We start from the raw sequence: 16,858 nt of genomic DNA, 5'->3' as shown, positions 1-16,858 counted from the left end.
CAAGAAAGAGCAATACCATATAATTTCTTGGAAAGCATTCTGGTTTATGTTCTGAAAATCAAATTTGGGACATTGTTTGTACTGCACATGAGAAAGTCCATACCCAGAGAAAGTTGAAATTGGATTTTAGGTGTTATAAAACAGAAGTTTATGTAATTTGCTCAGCATAAAGTTTAATTAATAGAAAAATTACCTGATTTTCTGACACTTGTTAAGGGAAGGTGGGCATAATAAATCACTACAGTAAATATAGCTATTTTTAAGTATTGCTTTTGGAGAAGACATAGCTTGAATTAAACTAGAACCAGAGTATTGTTTCACCTTGTAATAACAAACTGCCCTTTGAACTCAGGTCTTCACTGGAATCTTCACAGCAGAAATGTTTCTCAAGATAATTGCAATGGATCCTTACTATTATTTCCAGGAAGGCTGGAATATTTTTGATGGCTTTATTGTAACCCTTAGCTTGGTTGAACTTGGTCTTGCAGATGTGGAAGGACTATCTGTTCTTCGGTCATTCAGATTGGTAAATATACTTCAATTGTACTGATTTTTCAATGTGGCTTCATGAAAATAATTTTATTTTTGTCTTAAAAATTTTGCTTGATCTTTGACATGACATTGATCCTGAGGACAGTTTCATTAACACAAATCCTTACTAATTGTGGTACCTTACAGTCTTCAGTGGAAATTGTTAGAGATCCAAACAGATAGCAGTGGGTGCCCTGGGCCTAATCCCAATGTATCCATTGTATATGCGCACTTTAAACATCCCACTATGCAGACATAAATTGACTCAATACAGGTGTTATGCTCTGATTGGCATCACAGGAACAGATCTCTACAAACACTGGTTGAAAAGTTGTCCAGAATATTTTAACCCATGAGCCATAGATTTTATGTTCAAATCAGTAGCTACTTTGGCCTCCAGTAAAAGCTATGCTTTGAGAATATCAAATCACAATTTTACAAATTTTTCTTGAAGGAAATGTCCATCTTCATGCTTTTAGACAAGATGATACCCTTTGAACAATCCAACCAAAGGCATATTTTGCAGCAATATCCTTCCACAAATTAACTTCAAAATACCCTTGCATCTTTCTGGTTCTCCTAACAGTATTTTTCTTTCCTTCCAGTTACGAGTTTTCAAATTGGCAAAATCCTGGCCAACACTAAATATGTTGATAAAAATCATTGGTAATTCCGTGGGAGCTCTGGGGAATCTGACCCTGGTGCTGGCCATCATTGTGTTCATTTTCGCTGTGGTTGGGATGCAGCTCTTTGGGAAAAACTACAAGGAATGCGTCTGCAAAATTGCAAGTGACTGTGTGCTCCCTCGCTGGCACATGCAAGATTTCTTCCACTCTTTCCTGATTGTATTCCGAGTGCTGTGTGGGGAATGGATAGAAACCATGTGGGACTGCATGGAGGTTGCAGGCCAAGCCATGTGCCTTACAGTCTTCATGATGGTCATGGTGATTGGAAACCTAGTGGTAAGTAATCAAAGTGTTAACAAAAAATGATTTGGCAGGAGAGTGGTCTCAGTCCTGAAGTGAACTAAGTGCTCTGGCTCTGCTTCAACAAAGCACTTAAGCAGGTGGTTTCAAGAAATGCTTAAAGTTAAGCTTAAGAGCTTTTTTGGATAGAGAACAAAATATTCTGCCATGTCAAAATCCTAAGAATGTCAGAGCAGTTACTTAAGAATATGACTAATTTCTCTTTTGGCCCTTTGAAAATATTTTGTGCTCCAAATAATTTTAGTATGTGGGTTCTTTAGAAACAATTTGCTGTGGATTTTTTTATTATTTATACCAAATGATTAGTCACCTGAATAATCCAATTTCTGTTGTGAGATGGGCTAAATTAAATTTTTCAATGATACCAAACAGCAAGTCTGATAGCTCCATTTTTAGATTATAAGTTTTGACACCAAAATATTTACATACTATGAGGAAATCAAGACACATTTATGGATATTAGTCAGTTGTACAAATATTTTTGAATAGTGAGCAGGACCTAAGCTAAGTGAAATAAACTTGGTTTTTATGGAGAAGAGAAAAATTTTTGATGGTACTCTTTTGGTTATGGTGAGTTATTGGGATTTTAGTCTTTGATGTCAATAATAGGACTTTTTAAAATAAAATAAATGTCATTTTTAAAAATAAAGTCTATAACATTTTTTTTTAAATCTTTCTGCAGGTACTGAACCTATTTTTGGCCTTGCTCTTGAGCTCATTTAGTGCAGACAACCTTGCTGTGACAGATGATGATAATGAAATGAACAATCTCCAGATTGCTGTGGCAAGAATGCAGAAAGGCATAGATTATGTGAAGAGAAAAGCACGAGAATTCATCCAAAAAGCCTTTGTTAAAAAACAGAAAGCTTTAGATGAAATCAAGCCACTTGAAGATTTAAACAACAAAAATAGCTGTATTTCTAACCATACAACCGTGGAACTAAGCAAGGACCATGACTATATTAAAGATGCAAATGGAACCACCAGTGGTATAGGCACAGGCAGCAGTGTGGAAAAATACATAATTGATGAGAGTGATTACATGTCATTCATAAACAACCCAAGCCTCACTGTGACAGTGCCCATTGCTGTGGGTGAATCCGACTTTGAAAATCTAAACACAGAAGAATTTAGTAGTGAATCAGACCTGGAAGAAAGCAAAGAGGTATTTAGATATTTTTTGCATTCTCTCTGATCTTTTGAGTGTCTTTGCTATGTGGAATTTTGTTTGATTAGGGGTTTTTTTACTTCTCATAAGCCAGTGCATTCCATTCTTAATCATTTATCTTGACATTTCTTTGTAGATAGGCATAAATGAGTGTATAAGGAGGACTTCATTCTTGATGAACAGAAGTGTGAGAAAGAGTTAAAAAATTAAAGCTTCCTAGAGGGGATAAGAGGCCATGTAATGGAAGACTGAACTAATCCATAAAAACTATGCATGGTCTACATGGTAGTTATAACAACTTGTAGGGGACAGTGCCTTTGCCCCAGTGTTATTCCACCAGAAATTTTTGTTTGCCTTCTGTGAAAAGGGTCCCAGGAGGAGTGTGATACATCTTCTCTCTGCCCCTTGAAAAAGCATACATAAAACAGAAAACATATAAAGAGTTTATGTAACTCCTTTAGAGATATGAATTCTTTTTTTAAACTGTCAGCTCTTCTACACCTAGATTCCCATAAAAAGAAGTCTTAACCATAGACTCTCCCATATACTTCAAATTCACTTGGTTGGTAAAATTGAAAAGTACCAACAGATGAAAACATCTACTGTTGCTAAAGGAATGCTAAAGCAGACTATTGATATAAAGCCTTTTTGAGAACTGTAATTTTAAAAAGCATATTAAAGCTATAACTGTTCCATTACATAATTTTTTGTATGTGGCTATTTTAGCAAAATAATTTAAATTGATTCGATGACAGAATTTGCAAAACAGCTACACCCTCAATGACTTATTTTGTTGCCATTTTAGTCAAATTAGAAAATTGCCTTTTCAGACACTTAACAACATTAATTTTCTCGCTTGAGAAACCTCAGCCTTAACCAGGTAGTTCCCATTTTGGTTGCAATGCAATTTGTTTTTACAGAATAGCTCATCATTCTGTCCCACTGCTGTATTGCTACCAGTGCTTCAGACACCAAATTTTAGGGTAGCTGAATTTTTTATCACTATCCTTTCAGTGTGTGTAAGAGCCCTCTAGTGCTCTGAGCAAAAACTTGTTGTTAAGCTAAGTGCAATTTTTGGATCTTCCTTCAAGAAAGGAGACGTGTACAAAACAACCTCTCCCCACAGCAACTTATTTCAGAGACAGTGTTGTTCCTGCTTCCTAATTAATATCTGCAGCATTAATAATTATTTCCTGTTAAATATTAGCTAAAATGTCTATAATTAATTTGACTTATGCTTATGAACCACTGCTAAAATAAAGGTTCTTAAAATTTCTTTCAGCACATTATGATCCACCCCCAGCAGGAAGAATTTCAAAATAAAACATTTAAAAAAGATCCTTTAGAATAAAAGAATGACATATCATCTGCTCTCCACAACTGCCTTCATGCTGTCCAGTCTTCCAACCCATCACAGAGCAGACAGTCAAATAGAAAGACACCAGCTGGTTTATGAGTGATCAGGGGAGAATTGATCCTGTTTAGACACAAACTCAGTTTAGGAAAGCTTAGGAAAGCTCTCTGCTGATGGGCTGCTACCTGTAGGAATAGGGTTACCTTTTATCCCATTGAAACTGTGACACTTCTGATTAATTGCTACCACTGCTTTAATAATTGTTAGTGTTTGGGGAGTTTTTTGTCCTCAGTAGCCAAAGGGCTGCTGCCACCCAGCACTCATGAACCTGGGCAGAGGCTGTAGCGAGGCGGGGGTCAGGCTCTTTCCCCAAATAAGAAGAGACAGGATGAGGAAATGGCCTCAATTTGCACTAGGGGAGGTTTAGGTTGGATTTTGGGGAAAATGTCTTCCCTTACAGGACTGTCGAGCACTGAAATAGGCTGCCCAAGGAAGTGGCTGAATTGTCATACCTGAAGGTATTTAAAAGATGTGGCACCTGGGGACATGGATTATCGGTAGTCTTGGCAGTGCTGAGTTCATAGTTCGACTCAGTGACCTCTATTGCAGTTGTTTCATTATTTTGTTTAGCCATACATATTTAAGTATATTTCCTTCACAATTTCGCCCATGTTTTAGCCACAATGCCAAAGACACAGATTGCAACCAGGTTCCAGCTGAACATTACATGTTACAAGTTTTTGGATTTTTAGGATAAGAATTAGCTTAAGTGCATTCTTTTTTTCCCCTTTTATTAAAAATTTGATTTCCAACCTATGCCTCAGTCTCTTTATGTCATCATGTTGTTGAAAATTTGTTGATAAAACACAGTCTGAATTTTTTATGGCCTTAAACTACCTCAGCCTTATTGTATATGGATTCTGCCTCACTCTGAGCTGAACTTTCAGCAATTTTAATCTGGATTGACTAACCCCTGAAGTATGGCCTTCTCTGCTTTTTCTCCTCGTTCCTTTGAGCTCCCACCTCATTTCTGTAGTTATTTTTAGCCTCTTACCTGATTTTCAGTAGACACTACAAATTCCTGTATATTTTTTAAAACTTCATTATTTCTGTGTAGGTCAAGAGATCATTATGACTTGGCTTGTTGTGGTCATAAATCTTCTCAGATTTAGCATTACCCATATTATTCAGTTTAAAGCACAATTCTATTTGAAGTCTGATCTGTTACTGATACACCTTCTACTTAATAGATTGATACACTACAGGAGGAAAATCAGACTGTATAAATTTCTCAGATGTTTGCCAACAATTAACTTATGTTGCATTCTAGAACATTCAAATGCATTGTCTAATTTACATATTCCAGAATCAAATAGTATTTGCCTTTAAATTATTTACTGTTCATCTGTGATGCTTCTTTCCTTTACAGAAGTTAAATTCATCTAGTTCATCTGAAGGCAGCACAGTTGATATTGGACTTCCTGCAGAAGAACAACCAGAAGCTGAACCTGAGGAAGCCCAGGAGCCAGAGGCCTGCTTCACAGAAGGTATCTAGGAGAAAAACAGTAGTAATAATTATTAATAGAATTACAGAACTATTTTCTATGTAAGTTAAGTATTAAGATTTATGAATCATGTTTTCCTTTTGTTAGTGTTTAAGCTCTGATTATTAGCAGTAGTACTTTTACTCCATAATATAGTACATGGAAACTGATACCACAATTATGCTATGTATTGGATAAACAGTTAAGAAAACATTTTATTGGAAATGTATCTCAATTTGTAAAATAAGAAAAAACATGGTATTGAAAGTTTTGTTTAGTATGATAGTGTACTTTCAGAGTTTAGTAACAGTAAACACACTTTAAAAATATTCTTCATAGATACCTAAGTGCTTTATAAAGTATACATTACTACAATAGCTGTTTAATGATAAATGAAAACTCCAACTAGATGGTTTTGTGAAAAATGCTAAATGAATCTTCTAAAAATTGGCAAAAGGAGAAAGAAGAGCCTTGTGTGCCACCTGGAAAAAGAACAGTCTAACCTGGTGGACTCCTTCATCTTTCATTCTTCCTTCTATTGGCCCACAATGCAATAAAACCCTAATCTGGTCATAAATGTTTTTCCAATGACATTTCCTTGGGAGAGCCCTTATGGATGTGTGCATGTGAAGGAGGTGGAGAAAGAAATATTTTTTAAAACAGTAATATAAGGATACAAACGCCATTTCTGGTATCAGTAAACAAAAGTTAGATTTATGCATTGGAGAATAAATGCTATTGTCAGGTTAGATTACTTCTGGACATGATATCACATCATTCTTTAGAAATTTACATTGAACTTGTAAGAGGTAGTACTGTAACAGTCGAGGATTTGTCATGGAAAATACCATTATTTATTACTAGTATTTTTCTACATAAAATTCAGCAGCTAAATCATAAAAGAGTAAAATAAATTAGGGGCACAAGATAAGAGAAATTAGCTAGTACTGAAAAACTCAGAACTCAGACAAGAGGCTTAGAATTTTTCATGCAATGAATGCAACATTGTCTGAATTGAGTATCCTGAACAAAAGAAGGTACAGTTTAATATCATTAGCCCATGTCTTACTGCATCAACCTACCTGACATTTGGATGAATTTGTATATTTTGACTCTTATTTTGTATTTTGTAATTTGGCTTTGTGATTGATGGACTTTTATCTTTTTGTGTGCACTGTATTGATCACTTCTTGATAAATGAGAAATGCATTCTTCTCACTTGTTCATTTAATTGACAATTCAAATAGTCTCAATGTTTTTTGGTTTTTTCTTTGAGGAAAAAGAAGGTTATCTAGGTGAAAATCTATTAGTTTTTTACTAAATAACACAGTAAAGATAGCATTGTATCATTAACAGAATACATAACCAAAATTAATGCAACTCAACAAAATCTCTCCTTTATTTCCCCTCTCATTACATGCAATGTTCTAAAGGCTGTGTAAGAAGGTTCAAGTGCTGTCAAGTAAGTATAGAAGAAGGGAGAGGAAAGCAGTGGTGGAACCTTAGAAAAACCTGCTTCAGGATTGTTGAACACAACTGGTTTGAGACTTTCATTGTCTTTATGATTCTCCTCAGTAGTGGAGCTCTGGTAAGTAAAACATGGATGGAATGTTTTCATGTTGGCAGAAAACTCCTTGAAATTGTCTCTTCTAACACTGCTTTAACTTAACACAATTCCATGCCTTCAAATGGTAGGACTAAATTTTATTCAGGTCTTGGGAAAAACAGCAAAAACAGTCTCTTCTGAACAACACGTAGAAAAAGGAACAGACATCAGTGATTAGAGAGCCTACCTCCATTGCTGGAAGTGGCAGGGATATGCCTCAGGCAGAGAGAAACCCCATGTGAAGAAGAGAACATGTAAACTTTCTTATTTGAGTGTGCTCCCTCCTTTCTCTGCTGTTTACTGCTGTAGCTCAGGGAAAAGGACTGTCACTGTTGAGTGTTTGGAACTATAATAGCACAAACAGTTCAAAACACCTTGCAAGGGCCAGGGCTGGCTTATCTAGTCCTATAAATGCTGTGTGTTTGAACACTAAAAAAAGATAAGACTGTGTGGGGTTTTTTGATTCCTTTCTAAGAATCAGAGTTGATTATTTAGACTTACAATTCAGCTTCTCCTGACTCATACTTATGTAGACTGAAGGGACATCTGCAAAAAACATGAACTTGCTCTAACAATCATGCAAGGGCAGAATGAAGGGAAGCCAACCATAAGAAAAATCTGTAATAATAAATTAAATAAACCCTAACAATAATATGTCTTTTAAAAAATACAAATAATGACGAAGAATAAAGAAATTATAGATGAATTTTTAAATTAAAGTGAGCCTGTATAAATACACTGAGGTGATATTTCTTAGGCAAACTATTTTCTGTAAGATAATGCACAGCATATCTATCATCTACCATCACAGATTTAATTACCCTTTGGCAAATTACTTAACTTCCTACATAATAAACCAAATTGCTTTTCAAAATTATATTATAAGCTCATTAGACCACTGCCAACACTTTAAAATACTGTTAATACTGTTAGCAGTTTATGATAATATCTATCACTAGTTTCAGCTACATCTGTAATAATTATTCTGCTTTTGTTTGGAACAATATTGACACAACCATCAGAAAAACAACTTTTATGCAACGCCATGTGACACCTTCCCTGTCATATAAAATCCTCCAAGTAACAAAAAAAGATCAAGTTTACACCATTGAATTTTGGTCCATAAAATTAAGTGGAGAAAATCTTCAGTGATAAGAAATTGACATGAGAAAAGTAGTGGAAGGAGATCTGAAAAAGGTGAATTTCTATAACTGTATTTAGAGGAAGTTTGAGAAAAGATCCCACAATGTTAGTACCTTGTGCTTGTGAGCCTAAGGTGTGTCATGCAAAGAACCTTCATTTTGTGCAAGCGTTTCAAAGACCATGGATTAGCCCAAGCCTCTGGAGATGTGAGACTCTGCTCTCCCTTTGAAGTCCTTTGTGGCAGTGAAGAGATCTCTTTGTACCCACCAGCTCTGCATCCCTTATTCACCCCAAGGCCACGCTCCAGACAGGTGTCACTGTCACCAGGGGCAGGAAATGCAGCGGGCAGGGCAGGGCAGGGCGCAGACATCTCCCTGCCTCTGGCATCCCCCACCCGCCCACAGGAAATCACAAGTGCTGACTTCCCAGTTTTAGTGAGTACAGGAGTGTCAGCTTCCACAGTGCCCGATGCAAGCAACCAGAATTACACAGACCTTAGCTTGATGTCTGATATACAAACACCAATTACTTGAACTGACAGATGTCAAGTGGTTCAAAAGCAGGCTGAGTAAAAATGAATGTTAATATAAAAAAAAATCCAAATCTTTGCAAGCTAGCAGATCATTCCAGTTCTTTCAGCTTGATAAAATCAGTCAGTCTCATAAGAAATAATATCAGAATTGAAATTTGAAAGCAATTAAAGGGGAAAAAAATAATGAAAAGCAGGAGCTATTTGTTTTTTCAATTGCCTAAAAATGAGAACACAAAAAGTGTAAATAACATTGCAAGGAGCTCAGAAATGTTATGTATTTAATAAAATGTGAATAATAAAGAAGGTAATTGATTTAAGAGAGATATTTTTTTTAAGAAAGGAAGAACTTACTTTAAGATTTATAACTTAAAATGTTCAGGAAGCCAGAGGACTTAAAAAACAAAAGGTAACTTGTATTGTCATTGTCCTCCAAATTTTACAGCTAAGGCCCTGGATTTTGTAGTTGGGTCTACCTACATACAAGCCAGATGATTTCATAGAATTCAGTTCAGGCACAACACTTGGCAGAATCAATTCTATTTGTCAATATGCAATATGATCTGAGAAGAATAATTCACTATCAGCAATAAATAAATAAACACACTTTAAAAAATCTCTGACCAGTGTAGTGGTTGCTGTGTAATATCTGCTTCTTCCTCCTGAGAGCTGGAAAATATATTTCCATAGGGAAAAACCAGATATATTCTGAGTTACCAGAAAAAGAAGCATTAGATAAAAATGACATATCCTTGCCATTTCTTGAATATTATTGCCATTTTTTGTTGCCTTTTTGGTTTGTTGTGCTACAACCTGAAGCATGTGCAGTAACAAAAAATAACATATCCTTGAATGTTTATACTCACAGGCTTTTGAAGACATATACATTGAACAACGTAAAACTATCAAGACCATGCTGGAATATGCTGACAAGGTCTTCACTTACATCTTCATTCTGGAAATGCTGCTGAAGTGGGTGGCCTATGGCTACCAAACATATTTTACTAATGCCTGGTGCTGGCTGGACTTCCTGATTGTCGATGTACGTAGTGCATTTCCTAGTGACACTTTTCTATTTATCTGGTAATTTTTTAACTTACTTTCTTTGCAGCGATAATATCTATTAATGCCAACTAGTTTACTTTTCAATTTGAAAAGTAAGGCAGCTGGAAAAATTCCCTGTTTCTCGGTCTTTCACTTCATGCTTGCAGCACTGCCTTGCTATGTTAAGAGAGACTGGAATCCTCTTGCTGAACAGAAGGACCTTGCATGGAGCCCCCAGGCAGCTAGGGGCTTTATCCCAACACTGCCGTTGAAAGAGGTCATCCTGCCTTGGAGCATCAGAACAATTAATTTTCTTCACTTTTTTCTTTTTTTCTTAAATGGGTGTTTACAACATTTTTTATTTGTGTGCATTGTAGTTTAAATATATTGAGGATTCAACTCCACATATACAGCTACAGATAGTCATGTTTCATACAAAGAAAGTACCCTCTCTCAGAAAACACTTTGCTTTTTAGTAATGAAATTCTCAAAATGGGTACCTAAGTGACGCCTCCAACAAAAAAGCTTGAACAAACATGCAAACAGAAGCAGCTGTTCATTTTTAAACTAATTTTCTCTAATATTTGACCTTATTTAAATCATACTATCCCAAACAGCCATCTTGTGAATGTGAAAATGTTAATACATCATGTGAAGGTGTAGTACATATTAAAGTGTCTGAATTAGTTCCTGAAAAATGCTGGATTTACACATGTGGGCATTTTCTTTAATTTTCCTTTAGATTATGGCAACTTGAAAGTTTTCAGTAATACAATGAATGTGCTGGAAAAAAGAAATTTAGATTTCAAAAGAACCAAGTTTTGTGGTTGCTAGAGCTGCTGAAAAGTTCAGAAAAGCTATTAACTTTTAAAAGCTAAAAAATGCACATATAATGCTTGTTTTTAAGTATGAGCACAGTCCTAGAATTCTCTTTACCTGACACATTGTTCTTTATAATGAAAGAGTATATGAGAACATTATGCTATTTTTGGCCCAATAAATAGTTAAGAAATTAGAACAGCATAATGAGGGAACATTTAGGGGAAATGGGAAACAAACAAAAAGTAATGTTTTGGACAGGAGCCATAGCAAATGTGGAGAATGTGGTATTTTGCACTGAGGTAATGTAGGGACATGGAATATTTAAAGGCCTGTCAAATTCTTCCACCAATGGAACCGTCCTTCTAAGGTTGTAGAAACAGCATATTCCAGGTTAATTTCAACTTGTAAAGCTCAGAATTTCAGCAGTCAGGCAAAAGGATTTGTCAGTAAAACTGCCTATAACAAAAATAGTCCTTTTTACCAATTTTCAGAGGAGCAATGTTGTTCTGTGATCCACATGTAGTTCAATATAAACTCCAATCACTTCCTTTTCAGTTGTGAGCAATCAAATGGCATTATCAACCACAATTACTGATCCCAACAGTATTGTAAAACAAAGAAAAAATAAGACCAATACCTAAATTGGTGAAAAGGAGAGATTAATATAATTCAGGTTTTGTGGTTTTAAATGTCCTCAGATCAGTAGCAAAGGATGAAATTCAGAAGTACTAATGTTTCCAGATTTTAGTTATGATATTTTTGTTTGTTTATCTATTCACCTTTCATATTGCTTCTTTCTTCTTCTTCTTCTTTTTTAACTTGAAAGACTCCCTATTCCTGAAGAAAGTGATCCAAAATTAGACTCTTCTAACGAAGTGTATATCTCACATCTATGGTATGTAAAGTAGTGATAATAATAATAATAATAATTTTTACTTTCCTGTTTTCATATAGGTCTCTTTGGTTAGCTTAACAGCAAATGCATTGGGTTACTCTGAACTTGGTGCCATTAAGTCCCTTAGGACACTAAGAGCTTTGAGACCTCTAAGAGCTTTGTCACGATTTGAAGGCATGAGGGTAAGAACACATGAAAGTGTCTGAAACTATGCATGCATCTAAAGAATACATGCATGCACAACAAGGAATGACAAGTCCATGCAGAGAGGCTGCACTATCTTTTATCGCATATCTTTTACTAACAGATAAGCAAAAAGCTTCATCCATTCACCTAAATCCATATGCAGTTATCACATAGAACTTATATTCATTAAGGTTACTTTACTTTCTAGCCAATCTCAGGAGTTTTTCATATGAGTCTTTGAAATTGCCAACTATGAACTCACTTAGCAGAGTGCTAATAATAAATAAAACGTAACACAATTGTATTGATTTATTTACTGACAGATATATCAAAATATTTATACAGGAATCATTAGCATTAGTTAAAAAAGATATTTTCTCCTAGAAATTGAACTTCTTCATTTTTCATTATATTCTATAAACTCCCTTTAATCTAACCCCATTCAATTTCATCAGATGATACTACAGATACATTCATATCTATTAGTGGTTTAAATCTATTTCTGAGTTTGGCTGACTTAAAAAGCAAATCAAGTTATTTGATTCCTCTATGAAGTTATTCTTTTTGTCAGGTAAATGCTTCTTTTATTTCAACTAATCGCTATTCAATATTCAATACAATGTATATAAAGTTATTTCTTGTTACTCTGAGTAATTTAGAGGCCCTGCTTATTATTCATCTCACTCAAGAAGGCATTTTGACTTATTTTTTCATTTGTTTATACCTTCTGTTCCTTAAAGCCACTGAATACAAACTAACTCTATATGCATGTCAATGAAATATGCTTTAAGAGAATGCTTTTTCCTGTGTCATGGAAACATAAGAGGAAACAATGCAAAATCTTTAGAAAAAAATCTAAGATTAATGAAGTCAAACTGAGGCTTCAAATTCTTTTCCTGAAATTGTATTCAGCAGATTATCTATCTTCACTTCAGAATGCAGCAGAAAATACATTGCTAAGCAATGATTACTGAATTAATAAACTTCAGCTTCATGCAGCAAATTGACTTGTAACAGTTTTCTCCTTATATGAAACTCATGAAGTGATATTCAGCAGGGTAAGAGCTGGTCAAGTACCACAGAATATGCAACTATTTGATTTAGCCATTTTCTCTTTGTCTTTCTTTGTACATACTGTTCATGAACATTCAGATAAATGTGTGTGGTTTTGTGCAGAGAAATGTTGGGAAACTGCTGTCAGCTTTATGTTTTTAATGATGTTCTGGTCAGCTGCAGGAGGACTGGGAGACCAGTACAGATAATATGCAGGGAGGAAAAAAAATGCAGCTATTAAAATGACATTGGAAGAAAAGACCATTTCTAAAAAGATGTTAAAATTGATTGCCAAATGTTTTATTCATTTTTCTGTATCTTTACATGATTGCCTTAGTAAATTTTCCACTTACAAGATTTAGGATATTCATGCATAAAGAAGCTGTTATTAAGATACCTGTTATTTGAATTCTATTTACTGCTTTCCCCTACTGCTTGCTGAATAACTATGAAACTCTGCCAGGAGCCCAATCATATGATAGAATTTCAGCTACACAACATGAATAATTCATGAGCAATTTACTGGTTAGGAATCACAGAGAAGCTTGGAGAAGCAAATAGGCTTCAGCTCTGTCCTCCAATATTAATGACAGTCAATGAAGTGCCTGATTCCAGTCACTTGGCAGATTTGACTGGCCAAATATACAGAGGCCTTATGGTAACTCCTTGCACTTCTGAAATAGTGGTTTTTTTCCAAATCACTTGGCAAGCATTCCAAACAGCTCACTGACAGTTGTTGGCATTACTTTATGAATGACTCACGAACAGTAAAAAGATTCAAATGATGAATAATTGACCAGCTCATAAGACTATAGTCAAATTGAAGTCTTCTCAGAAACCAAGTTAATTTCATAAAGAGTTCATAAAAAGAGATTCTTTTTCTGTCTGCAGAAAGCAAAGATAAAACAGCCCTCTTGGATTTCTTACGTTACTCATACCTACAATGAGCTGTGATAAAACAGAGTTTTTATTCAGCATGTATTTAAATTTTAATGTTTACCCATCTTCAAAACTGTGCAAATTTTGCACTGAAAATGTAAAATATCTGAAGTATTCCACAAGAGGCTGTGGATATAAGAAACTCTGCATCATTTTGTAAAACAATTTGCCAAGTACTCAACTAATTTAATTCAATCAAAGTTTCTCTTAAATAAGTTGTTCATTCTGATGAATGGAGAAGTGCAGCATTTTATACAGTCAGTATATACTAATGATTATTCTGTTATGCCTAAACATGAAACACACTTCAGATTTTAAGTTACATTCTTAGAAGTCTTCATCTATACTCTTTAGTTACAATTAATTTTATAATTGTGCTATTTCATAATTCTCTTTCCAAAGTGAGTATAAGATAACATGAATCACTTGCAGCAAAATAGGGTACAGGCAGTCCATAGCTTGTGCTTGCCTTAAGCACAGAAGTGAATTTTGCCATATTAAAGGCATTTAGAATATCTGCTGAATTTTGTATAGAATACTAAATAGTAGAGTATAGTATAGTATAGTACACTGAATTTTGAGAAATTTTAATACTTTCTATATTGAATCTCAAAACCAACTCCACCCAGATGCTGGAAGGCAAAGTAAAGGATTGCTTTAATTTAATTTAAATTTCTGTCTTAGGGTTTATATTCTCATCTCAATTAGTGTATGTACTAAGCAGAAGTAGCTGCAAACTGAGATTTGAATATACCCATTGCTTTTTGTTTAGCTTTTTAGTACTTGCAGTTTAATGCTTTTGCGCTAGTTCTGAATTGGTATGCTACTTGAAAATGTAGAATATGGAGTACATTTGCTTTGCTGAGTTAGAGAATTAAGTGACAATAAAGCATGCATTTGTGTCTAACTTCACAAAATAAAGCATGTCATGCCGTGCTTGATTTATTAGAGAAATAGTAGAAGGCAGCAAACAATCTGAAATCCACTTGCACTTTCAGTTTTGCATGCCTTATGCATATTTCTGGCTGATGGCTTTAAACATTTACTGTATTTCAAATTTCCAGTCCAATTTCATAACTTTTAAAATCTAAATTAGAGTATTTGGTATCTTAAATCTCCTCTAAAATTCAATGGCTATTCCTTAGATTCCTTTACCAGGAAAGTGGCAATGAGGCATTTTCAAGAGTACTCAAAACTTCACTAGTATGAAAGAAACATTTCTCATTTAATTGAGTTATAAAACATAGCATCAAGTGTCTGTCATTACAGATTCACAACTAATAACAGGCTATATATTTCTATTTCATATAGGATACGTTTCAGCTTGGATGGGGTGGACCACTGGTTCCTCCCCTTACCTCTATTGTGGGTACAGTATTTCCCCCTTTTCTACCCTTAATGAGTACAGTCTGACTAATCACTACATTGTAAACTAAGGGTTAGGAGGAGAGACAACCTCATCTGCAAATCCCAGTACAAGTAGATTCTATATATTCATCCTCCACTGCTTCTCAATTGCTTTAAATTTTTGGAAATAACTCTTTGACATTTCAGGGTTAAAGAAAAAACAAGAAAATGAGCAAATGGGTATTTCTTTCAGCTATTTCAAGATTTTTAGTTGTTTTTTAACTGAGATAAAAATTGGCTTTCTTTAAAATTTTGAATCTGGCTTTTATATTGTTTTGGAATGTCTATGCTTTACTCTGTTACCCAATTTATACCGAATATACTCAAAATAACCTAAAGAAATGTTTGAATATTACTCTTAATACATTAAATACACTCCAAAATACTGTGATCTGAATAGTCACAACTACAGATATTTATATAATTGCAATTTAAGATTTTTGTGTAATTAAAAACACCCTATATGTTACAATAAGTAAATCACTCCAAGTGTATACACACAACATATAACATATAAAACCCCTTCTTGGAATCTGAATTCAGTCTTCTTTGGCCGTTGTTGGAAACTAGTTTTCATAATTTTTTTATAAAATTCCAGTAAGAGTTTTATCTTTCTTGAGGTTTATAATGTCCTGCAGGAGACATGTGAGTGATATAAAAATTTTGCATTCACTAGAATCGTTAGCAAATTAGTTAGAACTACCAGCCTTGCAAGCACAAACTGCAGGAGGGTGTCACTAATGCAGGGGTTTCTATAGCTGCACTGTAAATGATGCATCAGTAGCAACCATGTTCAGTGTAAATTTAGCATCTCATCTCACACTTAAGAATTATGTATTTACTCTCAAGGAAGTGAGTGAATAATTTCTGCAAATTTCTCTAAAAAATAGAGGAATATATTTTTTTGATCTAAACATCGTGCACTTGGAAGGACTTTTTGAGGACTGATCTTATTCATTAATTTTGAGTTTTGAGAAGAGTCTATTAGATGTTTTGTGTCTCCTGAAAGGCAAGTTAAACATTTACAAACTTTGAAATCTGTCTATATACGTGTTCACCGATCATACAGGAAACATCTTAGTATTTTTCAGACTGTAATTCTACAATAAGAAGAGAACTTTTGAAGAGTTACTTTATGTAATTGAAAATTATACCATTTTTTCCAGTTTTGTAGTTGTTGCATCTTACAGAAAACCCTTACTGTTAGGATCAAAATTTTTAAAAATTTTGAATGGGATACATAATATAGTTTGCATTTTAATTGAAAATATTACAGAGCATGTAAAAGTTGACAACATTTCATTAATGGAACAAGGAGGGCAAGTAGTTGGGGTTTTTTTACTGCATGTAGTGAAATACAAAAATACTATTCCCACATCAGATAACTGCTCTGTTTTCATGCTCATGTCTCTTTACAATATTTACCAAGTTTTCTCAAACTAATGGAGTAATTTATTGCTTGGCAGATAATTATTTTATTTTATAAAACATTATATAAATTTATGTCTTTTTTTCTATATTGTCTTCAAAAGTACTTTTTGCATACTTCGTTTCTGGTGAGAAACAGAATCAGGCTGCTCCAGAACCTCATCTTCTGTTAAGTCCAACAGTGTAGCTTGCTTTTAAGAGACTGTTACGTGAATAACAAATG

At 34.4% G+C, this 16,858-nt stretch overlaps 1 protein-coding gene across 6 annotated transcripts in view; it reads left to right on the top strand.

Moving 5' to 3' along the window:
* LOC134421301 (sodium channel protein type 1 subunit alpha) overlaps nt 1-16,858 on the top strand; it is an 88,374-nt gene that overhangs the window by 51,128 nt on the left and 20,388 nt on the right. For all 6 annotated transcript variants that reach the window (XM_063162042.1, XM_063162037.1, XM_063162043.1 and 3 more), the window contains 7 exons: nt 353-526; nt 1,137-1,493; nt 2,200-2,682; nt 5,469-5,586; nt 7,017-7,171; nt 9,730-9,903; nt 11,682-11,804. In XM_063162042.1, the coding sequence (XP_063018112.1) occupies nt 353-526; nt 1,137-1,493; nt 2,200-2,682; nt 5,469-5,586; nt 7,017-7,171; nt 9,730-9,903; nt 11,682-11,804 (1,584 nt within the window). The remainder of the gene's footprint in view (nt 1-352; nt 527-1,136; nt 1,494-2,199; nt 2,683-5,468; nt 5,587-7,016; nt 7,172-9,729; nt 9,904-11,681; nt 11,805-16,858) is intronic.

The sequence above is a fragment of the Melospiza melodia genome, chromosome 8, assembly GCF_035770615.1.
Source record: "Melospiza melodia melodia isolate bMelMel2 chromosome 8, bMelMel2.pri, whole genome shotgun sequence".
NCBI classification, from domain to species: Eukaryota; Metazoa; Chordata; class Aves; order Passeriformes; family Passerellidae; genus Melospiza; species Melospiza melodia.
Note: the sequence above shows the minus strand (reverse complement) of the source record. Positions and strands in the feature narration are given on the sequence as shown.